The following is a 15,000-nucleotide window of genomic DNA, read 5'->3' on the forward strand; positions in this document are numbered from 1 at the left end:
TTGTCAAATGAAGGAGAACCTAATTTGCTTGTGAAGCGATCAATATGTGCTTGCATTAGCAAGGAAGTGCCTCAATATTGTTATTAGAGATTATAGGTGGTTTATATGCATTGCTGTTATGTACAAAAGCACAATATTGTGCTTTTTCTTTTTTTAGTATGAGCTCTTTTTTACAATATTGTGATCTTTTTTAAATATCGGCAACGCCCCCACAATATCGGGATAATTATCGTATTGTGAACTTCATATCGTGATAATATCGTATCGTGATGTTTGGATATCGTTACATCCCTACTAAATATATAAATAAATAATAAATAAATAATAATAATAAAATATTCAAAAATAAATCACAATATAATATATAAAATACCAATAAAAAATAATAATAAAAAATAAATATACAATAATAATAATAATAATAATGATGATGATGATAATAATACAAATAAATATAAATACATAATATATATAATATCAATAAAAAATTAAAATTAAAAAAATATTATTATTATTAATTGGTATTATTATTATTATTATTATTATTATTATTATTATTATTAATAGCTGATGAGTCTTTTTCGCCTGAAGACTTGCGTCCATTTCCCTGCTACGCTTATGAGGTCTCCCCCTAGTGGCCCGCCAAATAAATTGCTCAACAAGTTATGAACAATGGAGTCGTTATGGACTCTATGAACAAATAGCCGTGACGTATTTCCGGGAAAATTTATGAGCGCACGGCCCTTTCCGGTAGTGGTGATTGCCATTTGTTTTCCTTCAGAGAACCTCACCAGTTGTCAAAATGAAAATAACACAGTGACGAAAACTGACACAATCCCAATCATAAGGAATGAAATGCGGGTTGGAGAAAAGAACCACAGTTACAAATAGGTGTTATCATTTTCTATATGAAAGTTGAAATGTACGTTGAAGGAAAATATCGACTAAACTGTCAATTTAGTCGATTAAAATTGGATTAAAACTAAAATAAAATAAAAATAAATAAATAAATAAAATAAAATCAGATGACTAAATTATGACTCCAACTTGAATTAATTTTAGTCGAGACGAAAACTAAATTTAAATTTCTTGTCAAAATGAACACCGTTATAAGGAGTGAAATTTCTTATTTTATTATTTATTTATTTTTCTTGGCTTTCAACCAACATCTGAATAATTGTAGGAACAACATTTAACTGTTTTAATTTTGATGGTATGATGACCGTGAGTAAAAAACAAAACACAATATTGCATTAAAATGATAGCTCTATAAATGCTTTATTATTATTATTATTATTATTATTATTATTATTGTTGTTGTTGTTGTTGTTGTATTTATTATTTATTAATATACTTGTATTATTTTCCTCTTCTTCTTAGTATTATTATTAATGCTTATTTGAAATATTTGGGTAAATACAAATAACATAATCCTTTATTATGAAACAAAATATCAAATATTTGGTACAGAAGAAACGTGCACCATTTTATTTTGACATAAATAAATGTAAACATTCTTCTGTTTGAATTCTTTGTAAGTTACTGGTGAGCAATTTTTTTAGAACAGACCTGTGAGCTACTCATGTTGTCATTGGGGATAACTGGCGCCATTTTTTATTTATTTTTTTGAATTTGTGGACAACGCACAGCGCAAAAAGACATCAGTGTTTGCAAGGTTTTTTTTTTTTTGTGTGTCTTGCTAGCTCCTTCCTCAGTGAGCAACTAATCGCTGAGAAGGGGGAAAAAAGTTAATTGGAGTTAACTTCAAGAAGGTAGCTTGTCAAGTCCGTAGCCAACTGATGAAAAATTGAAGAAATAGGCTTACTTGAAATAGCTTATTGTCTTCCTTAAAACCACGTTAAATCATCAAATCGACTCCCCTTTCGCGCTGCGTTTGCGCAGGTGTCCCCCGCGGACGTTCCTCCCGGCGTTGTGCAAGATCTTCCTGGACGAGAGCGCCCCGGACAACGTCCTGGAGGTGACGGCCCGCGCCATCACGTACTACCTGGACGTGTCGGCCGAGTGCACGCGCCGCATCGTGGGCGTGGACGGCGCCATCAAAGCGCTGTGCAACCGCCTGGTGGTGGTCGAGCTTAACAACAGGACCAGCCGCGACCTGGCCGAGCAATGTGTCAAGGTGGGGGGCGGGGAGGGTTCTATTAGAATACTCATGTTTGTTTGTTTTTGAAATTCTAAGATCATGGATTCATTTTCAAATATCTTGATGACTTTACCTGTTTTTTTTTTTTTGTTTGTTTTTTTTTAAGTTAATTTTTTTGGGGGGGGGGGTTAAATATCGAGTAGTAACAAGTAGGGTTGTAACGATAACGGCAATATCTTAAAATTATTATTAAATTATTTCATTATTAATTAATTGATTACTGAAAACGTTAGTTATAGCCCTAGGTATTTTATTTATTTATTTTCTTTCTTTCTTTCTTAACCGTTAAAGGGATCGTTCGGCTTTTTTAACATGAATCTCAATTTGATCCTCACCTCCAGTGTGTGCGATCAGCACTGACTTACCCCTGACAGCGTTCTGTGACACGCGTTCTGGTTCGGCGTTGGACGAGAGGAAAATAGTCCAGCAAGCTGGCTGGGGTCTCGGAAATAAAGCGTTTTTCTTCTAAAAACTATTTGTTTTCAAAAGCGTGATACATTTCCATCACAATACTCTTTTTCTGAATAAAATCAGACGCCATTACCGCCAGCCACTACTTTTCTGTTCGTTCGTATCACTGCGTGGCTCCCTGTAGAACGCTAACCGACGCACTGTAGCCAGCTAGCTGATACTTCCGCCGAAAAGGCAAACAACTTCAGGCGGAAGTATCAGCTTGCTGGCTGCAGTGCTTCGGTTAGCGTTCTACAGGGCGCCGCGCAGTGATACGAACGAACGAACAGAAAAGTAGTGGCTGGCGGTAATGGCGTCTGTCTTTATTCAGAAAAGAGTATTGTGATGGAAATGTATCACGCTTTTGAAAACAAATAGTTTTTAGAAGAAAAACGCTTTATTTCCGAGACCCCAGCCAGCTTGCTGGACTATTTTCCTCTCGTCCAACGCCGAACCAGAACGCGTGTCACAGAACGCTGTCGGGGGTAAGTCAGTGCTGATCGCACACACGGGAGGTGAGGATCAAATTGAGATTCATGTTAAAAAAGCCGAACGATCCCTTTAAGTACCCATGAATTTTTGCTCATTCCGGGCCGTCATGGTCCCTTCTGTATAATTCCTTTTAGTGAAGATAAATTCTAAGATTGCGTCAATATTAAAAACATTAAATGTATTGAAACATTGTTTATATAGTATACAGTCTTCCCTCGCTATAACGCGGTTCACTTTTCGCGGTCTCGCTGTATCGCGGATTTTTTTTTAAGTGCAATTTTGCATATTTTTTTACAGTAATATACCCATTTTATAAAAATTTATGAAGGTTTGAACATTGTCAATGTTTGAACAAGAGAGAAATGTGAGAACATGTAAATGCCTCAATGAGAAAAGTGTATAAATTGTGCGGTCGGGGATTTTAGAGCCTTAAAACATTTATAAGAGTTGTAAAACATAAAGCTAACTACTTCGCGGATTTCATTTATTGCGGGTATTTTTTGGAACCTAACCCCAGCGGAAAACGAGGGAACACTGTATATGGAATTTTCATTCATCCCTTCTACCCTGCTTCCGAAAACCCAACAAAAATTGCCGATTATCGCTTGTTTCCTGCATCTTGACAACCACGTCATGTTTTTGCGGTTCAAGAAAAAAATAATAATAATGCAGTACTATGTATTCGACGGGTGCAATCATTGTCGGGTGTATTTGTCCGATCAGGTCCTGGAGTTGATCTGCACCAGGGAGTCGGGTGCCGTGTTTGAGGCGGGCGGCCTGAACTGCGTGCTGAGCTTCATCCGCGACAGCGGCCACCTGGTGCACAAAGACACACTGCACTCGGCCATGGCTGTGGTGTCGCGACTCTGCGGCAAGATGGAGCCCCAGGACGCCTCCTTGGAGACCTGCGTCGAGTCTCTGTCCAGCCTCCTCAAGCACGAAGACCACCAGGTAAGGCCGCCGACGTTGCTCGCAAATTCCAAACAGCTTCCTCCTGTCATAAGAAAGTCAAAGAATCGGATAAACTCAAATAGCAACTGCAAAAACAGGAAGAACAAATACTGACTGTTCCAGTGCGTTTTGGCCTCTTGGGGGCAGTGTGGTGCCCTGCATCTATTGGGCTACACACTTAAAGTGAGTACAGAAAAAAGTAGCGATTGAATTCTATTAACTCGTTTTTCACACACTGGCAAGAATTTTTGCCTTTGCGTAATGTTCCCACAAGTTTTGTGTGTGGATATTCGTTATTTGAAGGGAAAACACTCCCGAAGTCGATGCTAACTTCTCAACTCAACTTTATTTATAAAGCGTTTTAAGAACAGGCGTTGCTGTATACAACTTCCTGTTGGCATTTGCTAACTTCCTGTTAGTGCTAGGCTAGCGATGTTTTAAAAACGAAGCATGTTTTGCATTTATATATACAGTGGATGTAATTCTTAACGTTGTGTACTTAGTCTTAGAGTTAACTCCAACTGTGGTGTCATTAAACAACTTAAAGGATGCTAACATGCGCTACACACTTGCTAGGTGCTAATGCTACGCAAGCAAAAAGGTGCATCAGGGTACTTTGATAGCGGCGGAAATTTCGTTTTTTCTTCAATAAAGTTTTAAGGGGAAAATAACCGGCCAATTGATTGTTTTGGCCGATGTTTGAAGGCCAATAATTGGCTGACTATAATCGGTGTCCGATTAATCGGTCGGACCCTAAATTGTATAAAAAAGCAGACAGACCAATATCCCAATTGCTGAAAGCAGTAAGTGAGGTAATGTGAGACATTTTTTACATTTCTACTGATCTAAGCAGGTTTAAGTGATGTATCAATAAAATTAACACATTTTCCATTAATTTAGGATGTTTACTAAGAATAGAAATTATCAGAATGCATGTAGGACTAAAGACAGTGAAAATATAATTGTTTAAAAAAAAAAGTGGTAAAGTGTCTCATTTTAACCCAGCTACGGGGTAAACTAAGACAAAACCCAAATTTCAGTGGGGTAAATTGATCCTGCTTGGGGTAAAATGATCCACTTACTTTTTTCACTCTGAATCAAGCCTAACAACACCTGTTGTAAAAGTCAGAATCCTAATAACTAGTTAAACAACCACTGATTCCGGAATTAATGTTGGAATAATTTAAAAATCATGGACACTGGTCAATTAAGCCATTATTCCCTAAACATTTGAAGGTAACTGAACAAAAACAAATACTGTAACAAAAATATTCAAAATGTTTTATTTAACAATCAAACAAGAGGAAGAACCATTTTTACAGTTGGGATCAGAACTCGGGACCCTTAGAGCTATCTCTGGTCTGAAAATCAGGGAAAAGAACAAACTGAAAGAAGTAGAGCAGCCTGTGACTCAGAAAACAGGAGTAGAACTCAGACGAGGACATCTGACACTATTGCAAAACCTATTCTACATTCCAACCCTGAAGGTTGCACGGAAAGCTGAAGAGTTGCTCTCTTCGTGTGGTTCCTCCAGGCCTTGTAGGTTGTGGCAGCTTCCTCACAACATCGCTTTTAGGAACATGTGCAACATCATTTTCTTTTATCGCATAGATGGGTCTCTCCCACACTTTCCTGTTTCCCTGGGTTCTTCTGAGAAATTGTGTGAGTATTTCATCACCGTCAACTTTCTCAACCATGCCAATGTAACGGACATTCCTGAGTTTGGTTGCAAAATTGACAATGACAAAGTCACCCACTGACAGATCTGTGCTTTAGGGTTGACCACTCTCAGGGTCAGATCTTTCATCATCAGATGTTTCAAGTGGCACAGGAACATCACTCGCCTCAGAGCTGCTATAAATGATTTTCTTCTTGATTGGTTTCTTTTTTCGTTTTCCTTTCTGTTTCCTATTTTGCATTTTCCCTTCCAGTTTCTTTTGTCTTTCTTGAAAAGCTTTTTCAAGTGCCTTCTTCTCAGGAGTATCCGTGAGGATTGCTGTCTTCACACGCTTCCGTGTTATTTGTTTTCTCGAAGGACATTTGGGAAGTGCAATGATTTCCTGAGGAGATACATATCCAGGTTGGCTGGTCATATGTCGCACATCCTTGTCAGCTGGCGACGGAGTGGGTGAATTAGTATGGGGTGACTTCTCTGCAGTGGATGGTTCATCTTCCAGTGGCTCATCAGCAGGATGTCGACCTTCCATATCATCTTCTGGAAGTGGACCATTCATATTATCCGGAGTGGTAGGCTGCTGCTCAGGGTTTGGTCGGTCTGATACTTTAGATGGTGCAAAAACTTCATCAGGGAAAATGTCACGATTATATGGGAAAATCCCAGTGGTCCTAAACCCAGAGGTGATGTTGCTTTGTGTCACAGTTGACATAAAGGCTTGATTCACAATTCCTGCAACCTGGTAAATGCTTACCGTTTTGCCAGGATTTTATCTCATCCACCCTTCAAGGGCTCGGCTGTATTGGGCTTTGAATGGACCATACACGGACACATCAAGAGGCTGCATGCGATGGGATGTGTGAGGTGGGAGGGTGAGCAGAACAATACCATTGCTCTTTGCCATTTCTACTGCCTTGAGTGAGATGTGAGCTTTAAGATTATCCATGATTAGCAGCATGGGCTGGTCAGGGGTGCAGTTAATGTGCTTTATCAGGTGATCAAGGAACTCAGTCCAGGTATCTTCATTCATCCATCCTGTCCTGGTGGAGGTACCCTTGGCTCCAGGAGGTGCATTGATCATGAAGCATTCCTTAAACTTTACTCTGGGAAAGACAAACATGGGAAGTGTAGCATTCCCAATAGCATTCACTGCACACACCAGAGTCACCAGTTCCCCTCTCTCAGCCGATGTGACAGAGCCAACTTGCTTTTTCCCTCTTTGTGTCACAACCTGAATCAAATAGAAAATTCAGAATCAGTTGCATCTTCAATTTGTAGGCTACTACTGGGGAAAAAAAAGGTTTACAGTGTCTGGTTTCAGTTTATTCATTTTATCCAGTTTATCCAATTCAGGCAACCATATTACAAATTGCAATTTAAGCATTGTTTCAGTAACTAGCTGGTTATTATTACACGCTACACATCAGTCTTGTGTGTGTTTATCGTATGGCTTACCTGCTGAGGCTTTTGTACTGTATAGACACCTGTTTCATCCACATTAAAAATTTTGTGTGGGGCAAATTTATGCCTGTAAAGAGTGGAGGAAAAGAGAGAAATAGATAAGAATTCAAACTTAATCTCAGAGATAAAGCCTTAATAAAATATTTGCAATTAAAAAATAATTATGTTACCTGTCCATGACTACTGCCAGGTTATCAAAGAACTCCCCAACGGTTGTTTTGTTGAACGCAGTGGCCCTTCCAAGGGATGTTGCTTCTGGAGTTCGGACAGAAAGATGGCGACGTGCTAGGAAGCTCCGAAACCATTCTTGACCTATAGACAATCCATTAGTAAAAGAGTTAGCCTCTTTGGGAAGATCAGCTTAGTTAACTTATTGTACTAAATCATATGATCTTTTGCACACTCTGACCTACCTGCACACTGCACCTCCTTCCAATTAGCAGGGATAACAACATTGTTTCTTTCTGCATATTCAAATGCAAGTTGACGACACTTAGCTGGAGAGAGGCCATGGAACTGTTCAGCAAGTTCTTTCAGGTGTTTGGAAAGTTCTTCCTCCATCTCATCAGTGAAAATTCTCTTTGCCTGAGCCACTGCACCCCAAGCTACTGATTTCACATCTCCTTTCTCCTTTTTCTTTATGAATCTTAGGAGACTTGACTTGTCAATATTTCGATCCCTTGAAACTGCTCTTAAAGACTTATTTCCCTCCTTGACCTCTGTGGCTGCAATTTTCATCTCTTCAAGGGAGGTATTGCCCCAGGTTGTCTTCCTGTTGTATTTCCTTGGCATGATGGCTTTTTTAAAAACTGTTTCTGACATGAAAAACAAAACATGAATGAAAAGTGAAATCATGTATGAAAAGGGGAAAAATGAGACACCGTCTTACTTTGCCCCATGGCATTTGTCTCACTTAAACCCACCACCACCATTTTATAAAGAACAACCTCTCTTGACAACACAGACTAATCTTTAGCTAGCACTGTCACATCATTTTATAAGTTGATAGTTCAACAATATGTGGGATATACGTTTTTCCACTTGAGTCAAATAGCTTTAGTGCAACAGTTGATTAAGTTCAAAGCAAAAAAAAGTACTTTTACATCCCAAAAATATATTTTTGTCTAAAACACATGCTTACCTCAGCACAATCAAGTCAACTTCTTCATGGCCAAGCTGAAATGGGAGGGGCTTGATACCAAATTGGTCACATGACCACAGATGTGCTCTTTTTTTTTTTTTTTAGATACAGGTGGTGTCTCACATTACCCAGTGTCTCACAATACCTCACTCTCCCCTAAGTAGTTAAAAAAAAAATAAAAAAAATTATAGTCTTTTGACAAAAGTTAGTTTTAGTCATCTGGTTGTATTTTAGTTTTAATCCAATTTTAGTCGACGAAAATAGGGCAATTTTAGTCAACTAAAATTAGCAGTTTAGTCGATATTTTCCTTCAGCATACAATTCAACTTCTATACAGAAAGTTATAACACCTTTTTGAACTCGACTAAGCGCAATTTCTGGAGAAATTGCGTGGGAATGCTAAAAGCAGATTGAGAGATAAATTGTGAAACGATGACCTCCTGGTTACTGGACAATGCGCTTTACCGACTGTGTCACCGAGCAATATCAGACACCTGGGAATGATGATAAGTTATATATATGGAAGTTGGCGTGGAAAGTGATACTTAGTAAAGTTAAATGACTGTCCCATTGAAAATAAACGGGGAAAAGTTGATATTTAATGTGAAATTGTGCAAATACTGTAAGTAATGTGGAATCAGGGGAGGCGTGAATTTTTGAAGCTGGTTGAAATTTGAGCAATGTAAATTGGAAGTATTATGTGTGAGTTGTTAGGCAGCAAAAAAGTGGGAATGCTTCAGCATTCCCACAATTACATGCAATTACATACAATTACATTAGTTTTCACCTAAATAAAAAAAAAATGCATAAGTGCTTGAGTTTAGTCATACAGCTACACAATGAAATAAATACAATTAAATAAATAAATGTAATTAAATTACATGAAATAAAGTGCAGTGAACACTAGAGATGTCATGTTCACAATATTTAAAAGGAACACATCTGTTAAAAAAGTCAGGTTGATTTCCATTTGTGCAGTTCTAGCACCCTCTAGTGGCTATTTTATTAGTGCAATTTAATTGTCATTAGGGATGTTTTGGCCTTCTATGTTTAAAATCTTTGCTAATTGTCAGATGAAAGGTAACCTAATTTGCTTGTGAAGCGATCAGTGCTTGCATAACAAGTGCCTCAATATTGTTATTAGAGATTGTAGGTGGTTTATATGCATTGCTGTTATGTACAAAAGCACAATATTATGTTTTGTGTTTTTTTTTTGTTTGTTTTTTTAAGTATGAGCTCGCTTTTTACAATATTGTGATCTTTTTTTAAATATCGCCAACACCCCCGCAATATCGTGATAATTATCGTATCGTGACCTTCATATCGTGATATAGCGTGATGTTTGGATATCGTTATATCCCTAGTCAACAGGAGACTGATTGGATTGTGTGAATTTTCGTTTGTCATTGACGAAATTGTGATTTAGTTATCGTTTTCGTCTCAATCAGTGGCTTTTATTTAATTTTCGTTTAATTTGTCATAGAAAAAAAAAATTCTGTCAATGAAATTATCCCTGGTGCATAGTGTGTCATCACCGTCATGTTCGTTTCCTCCGCGCGCAGGTGTCGGACGGCGCCCTGCGCTGCTTCGCCTCGCTGGCCGATCGCTTCACGCGGCGCGGCGTGGACCCCGCCCCCCTGGCCAAGCACGGCCTGACGGAGGAGCTGCTGTCACGCATGGCTGCGGCGGGCGGCGGGGGCGGTGCCGCACCGGGCCCGTCTTCGGCTTGCAAGGCCGGCCGCCCGTCGGCCGGCGCCGCCCCCCCGACCCCTGACTCCAAGCTCAGCAACCAGGTGTCCACCATCGTCAGCCTGCTGTCCACGCTGTGCCGAGGCTCGCCGCTCGTCACGCACGTACGCACCTTGTTGTTTTTTGTTATTTTATTTATTTTTTCTTTTGAGAATAGAAACGGAATGTAATGTTGTTCCCCCGTCCCCAGGACCTTCTGCGCTCGGCGCTGCCCAACTCGATGGAGTGCGCCCTGGGCGGGGACGAGCGCTGCGTCCTGGACACCATGCGCCTGGTGGACCTGCTGCTGGTGCTCCTGTTCGAGGGCCGCAAGGCGCTGCCCAAGTCCACAGCGGGCTCATCTAGCCGCATCCCCTGCTTGCGCCGCCTGGACAGCTCGGGTGAGCGCTCCCACCGACAGCTCATCGACTGCATACGCAGCAAGGACACGGACGCGCTCATCGACGCCATCGACACGGGAGGTGAGCGCGCCGCCGGCGCCAATTCCACGCGGTGACTTATGTTAATTCTGAGTGTTTAAATTTATACATTTGCAACCTTTTTTTAAATACCAAATTCATCGAAAATTCAATTACAATTTCAATCATTACACTCCACAATTACAATCAAAATTAAAATCAGCATAATCGTAAAAAAATTTATTAATGCTAATTTTGAGTTGTTTCAGTTTATACATTTGCAACCTTTTTTTAAAGTAACTTTTAGCTTTAAACATTATTTTGAGACGGTTAAACTCCATCAATTCATTAAATTTTAAAAGTTTTTAGTTGTATAAATAACAGACGAGTTGTGGTCTCTGCATCCGCAAACGACACGAATTGCATGTTTCGGTGTCGGTTTTGGCTGCACACAATAGCAGGACTTTGTTTAAAAAGGTATCGGGGTGCGATTTTTCTGTAAGGTGCCACAAAATTAAGGTTAGTAAAGTTAAGTTAGTAAAATTAGGATTTGTGTGGGGGTTAACCCTCTAGTTTACAGGAATAATGGTGAAATTTTACTTTGCAGGGGGGAAATATCATTATCTGAAACTACTTAAAATACTTTTAAGGCGGCGTATTAGGGCCACATCTATATTTTTATTTTTTTTGTGGGTTGTTTTCATTTTAATTTAAAAAAAATATATATATTTTTTTATTTTTTTAATAAGAGGGTGGGTAATATTTCGAGGAAAACCCCCCCCGAAAATTTATGACTTTATAAAGTAGAAAATTTGCAAGTTTATAAGGTGGCAGATTTGTGAGTTTTTCTGAGAATATTACCCCCTGAAAAATAAAATAAAATATGTGTTTAGAGGAATAAAGTTGAAATTTTACATGGGCGGGAAAAAAAAATCAATACCTAAAACTACTTAGAATACTTTTAAGATGGCGTACTAAAGCCACATCTACTTTATTTTATTTTATTTTTTTTTAAGAGGGTGGGTAATATTTTGAGGAAAAAAAACTTGCAAATTTGTGACTTTATAAAGTCGTAAGTAAAATCGTAAATTTAGGACTTTTTAAAGTAGCAAATTTGCAAGTTTATGAGGTGGACAGATTTGTGAGGTTTTTTTTTTTTTTCTCAAGATTATTACCTCCCTAAAAAATAAACTAAAATTATACCTGGCCCGAATATCCTTTTGTAATACTTCAAGTTTACACCCCCCCCCCCCAACCCCCAAAAAATAATAATAATGAAGTTGTAATATTACATGACAAACATTTATAGTTGGTGAGAATGTCAAAATATTGTAAACAAAAATTTTACAGCAAAAAAAGACAGTTTGGGAACTAAAACTTTAAGAAGTTACAATCCAATTGTCATAATACCACAAAATACTCAACATTATTCATTTATTAGGAACATCAAGTTGAATCACAAGACAATTTTATGCAAATAGTCAAAAATATTAAGAGAAAATTACACAAGTATTAAGATAAAAAGATTATTTGGAATCAAGTGTGCCAACTGTAACATTATGTACTTAAAAAAAAAAAAAAAAAATAGAACAATCCCTAAATAGAGGGGGAAAAAAAACTCAATTTAAAAAAAAAAAAAAAAAAAAGTACCAAAAACAAATGTTAAACTAAACATATCTTAAAGGTTAATGCAAATGTACTAAAAAATAAAAATGACAAACTTGTAATCCTTTTGTTGGTTGACTAAAAAGCAAGGATGCATGGATACATTTTTTATTTTATTTTTTTTAAACAGTGTATTGATGACAGTGATACAAAGTACAAATATTTTGCTCATGCCTCGTCATGAAAATGTTTGATTTCAAGCAAATGTTATTGGAAAAACACAGACTGACTAATGCGAGATTTGAAACCGGTTTGCAGCCTTTGAGGTGAACTTCATGGACGACGTGGGTCAGACCCTCCTCAACTGGGCGTCGGCCTTCGGCACGCAGGAAATGGTAAAAGCCGCTCACAAAAACTTCCTCCAAGCCGGCTGCGGTGAATGTACCTTCACCGCCCCTTTTTCTGTCCCCCGTGCAGGTGGAGTTCTTGTGCGAGCGCGGCGCCGATGTCAACCGAGGTCAGAGGTCGTCTTCGCTGCACTACGCCGCCTGTTTTGGACGGCCGCAGGTCGCTAAGGTAACGAGCGCATGCCACTGGGAGGATGGCGGTCAAACAGCTATTGGACTAAATCGTACGTGCGTGCAGACTCTGCTGCGTCACGGCGCCAATCCGGACCTGCGTGACGAGGATGGGAAGACCCCCCTAGACAAGGCCAGGGAGCGAGGCCACAGCGAGGTGGTCGCCATACTGCAATCTCCCGGTCAGTGGTGACTAATGACGACAATCTTCCTTGCAAGGCCAAAAATGTTGATTTGCTTTTACAGTCTGAATTTTTGGCCACTAAACAAACAAATTTCACACATCACTTAGCTAAAATCAATGTACCATCCACTAGCGGTTAAAATGTCAATTTTAAAGGGGCTGTCTGCCAGTTTCACTCTGGAAAAGGCACTTTTTAAATACAGGATTTAAACAAATGAACTACTTTTCAATTTATGGATATGGGCTTTTCATAACGTGTGGGAGTGATTTAGTCCTAAACCCCCACACCCCCAGCCAGTATTTTGCAATTTTGTGTTTGTTTTGTAAACACCGGGTCGTTTCTGTGGAAAGACAGTGTTTACACCCCTCCAGCCAATCGCAGAGCGGGGGTGGCGTGACGCAAACGGGGCCGGGCGAACGTGTCAGCTGCGTGACGTCACTCCCACGGCAATTTGAAAGCACGCACGGATTATTTTATTATTTTTTTTTTCACTCACTCACAGAAGCTTACATGTGTGAAGGAGTGAGTGAAAAAAAAATCCGTGCGTGCTTTTAAATTGCTGCTTTTCTATTAATGACATCACTTCTGTGTGACACACTATTCCGGTTAATATCAAAATAAATCGACTTAAAATCACATCAAAATCATCCCCAAAGGCTCATTATGCATTAAATTAACTACCAAAGACAAAAACGGACATTTTTGCTATAATTGTAGTTAGTTTTAGCTTTTTTTTTTTAAAGTATTTTTATTTTATTTCAACCAAATTATTTTTATTTTTTTAGTTTGTTTTATTCGTTAGTTATAATTAACTAAAACAACCTTGGTTGTTCAGCAAATTTGGAGATTTTTTTCATTTATTTTTTTTTTTGGTTAGGTTTATTGAACATGCAATACAAATTATAAAATAAAAGTGAATAAAAGGCAAAAGGAAAATTATCAGCAATTTATATGTTCAAATGGAGTAGGAAGAAGTAAGAGAATTTGGATTGATTGATTTGATTGATCACTTTGATTTAAAAAAAAATAAATAAAAAAAATAAATTAATTGAATTTACTTCACAGTCCAAGTCCAGCATGACAGCCAGTGTGTGGACTGGGAAGGCCACTTTAGAGTGCCTCATTGTCACGGCATGGAAAAGGTCCGTGATGAAGGAAAAATCCTTTTCAAGAAATGAACACCTGGTGTGTGTATGTGTCAGGTGACTGGATGTGTCCGGTGAACAAGAGCGACGACAAGAAGAAGAAAGACGTCAACAAGGAGGAGGACGAAGGAGGCGAGCCCAAAGGAGACCCCGAAATGGCGCCAATCTACCTGAAGAGACTTTTGCCTGTTTTTGCACAAACCTTCCAGCAAACCATGCTGCCTTCCATTAGGTGACGCCTCGCGCCACCGTTCGCGTGTTTATTCACTCACTCACATATGTAATGACTTGTCCATGCATTCACTCATTCAATCATGAATTCAATTGCTTAAACTTTCATGCCTTCACGGTTGATCATTTATTCATTCACTGACACTTTCAGTCACTCACTGTCACTCACTTTCACTCAGTCACTTAGTCACTCAGTTACTTAGTCATTCACTCAGTGTCACTTAGTCACTGTCACTCACTTAGTCAGTCGCTCACTTAGTCATTCAGTTGCTCAGTCATTCACTTAGTCTCACTCACTCACTCACTCACTCAGTCAGTCACTCAGTCAGTCAGTCACTCACTCACTCACTCAGTCACTCAGTCACTCTCACTATCTTTAGTCATAGTCAGTCACTCACTCTGTCACTCACTCTGTCATTCACTCTGTCACTCACTCTGTCACTGTCGCTCACTCTGTCACTCACTTAGTGACTCTCTCTGCCACTCACACTGTCATCACTTAGTCAGTTACTCACTCACTGAGTCTCTCTGGCACTCGCTCTCTGTCACTCGCTCTCTGTCACTCGCTCTCTGTCACTCACTCAGTCACTTAGTCACACTCAGTCATATTCACTCACTTAGTCATTCATTCACTCACTCACTCACTTACTCAGCCTTGCATTGTTTTAGGAAAGCCAGTCTGGCCCTGATCCGCAAGATGGTCCACTACAGCAGCGACTTGCTGCTGAAGGAGGTCTGCGACAGCGAGGCAGGTCACAACCTGCCCACGGTTCTGGTG

General features: G+C 39.2%; 1 protein-coding gene and 1 long non-coding RNA gene across 3 annotated transcripts in view; one reads left to right on the forward strand and one right to left on the reverse strand.

Moving 5' to 3' along the window:
• hectd1 (HECT domain containing 1) overlaps nucleotides 1-15,000 on the forward strand; it is a 49,881-nt gene that overhangs the window by 5,438 nt on the left and 29,443 nt on the right. For both annotated transcript variants that reach the window (XM_077538808.1, XM_077538809.1), the window contains exons 4-12: nucleotides 1,903-2,137; nucleotides 3,827-4,054; nucleotides 9,894-10,184; nucleotides 10,271-10,541; nucleotides 12,402-12,478; nucleotides 12,561-12,659; nucleotides 12,729-12,843; nucleotides 14,049-14,223; nucleotides 14,892-15,000. The exon at nucleotides 14,892-15,000 is cut by the window's right edge and continues 30 nt beyond it. In XM_077538808.1, the coding sequence (XP_077394934.1) occupies nucleotides 1,903-2,137; nucleotides 3,827-4,054; nucleotides 9,894-10,184; nucleotides 10,271-10,541; nucleotides 12,402-12,478; nucleotides 12,561-12,659; nucleotides 12,729-12,843; nucleotides 14,049-14,223; nucleotides 14,892-15,000 (1,600 nt within the window). The remainder of the gene's footprint in view (nucleotides 1-1,902; nucleotides 2,138-3,826; nucleotides 4,055-9,893; nucleotides 10,185-10,270; nucleotides 10,542-12,401; nucleotides 12,479-12,560; nucleotides 12,660-12,728; nucleotides 12,844-14,048; nucleotides 14,224-14,891) is intronic.
• Nucleotides 7,203-8,284, reverse strand: LOC144032049 (uncharacterized). The gene is made up of 3 exons (XR_013287671.1): nucleotides 7,604-8,284; nucleotides 7,361-7,502; nucleotides 7,203-7,257 (listed from the first exon to the last, which is right to left on the reverse strand). It is a non-coding gene; the product is annotated as an uncharacterized LOC144032049 (long non-coding RNA).

The sequence above is a fragment of the Festucalex cinctus genome, chromosome 12, assembly GCF_051991245.1.
Source record: "Festucalex cinctus isolate MCC-2025b chromosome 12, RoL_Fcin_1.0, whole genome shotgun sequence".
Taxonomy (NCBI): Eukaryota; Metazoa; Chordata; class Actinopteri; order Syngnathiformes; family Syngnathidae; genus Festucalex; species Festucalex cinctus.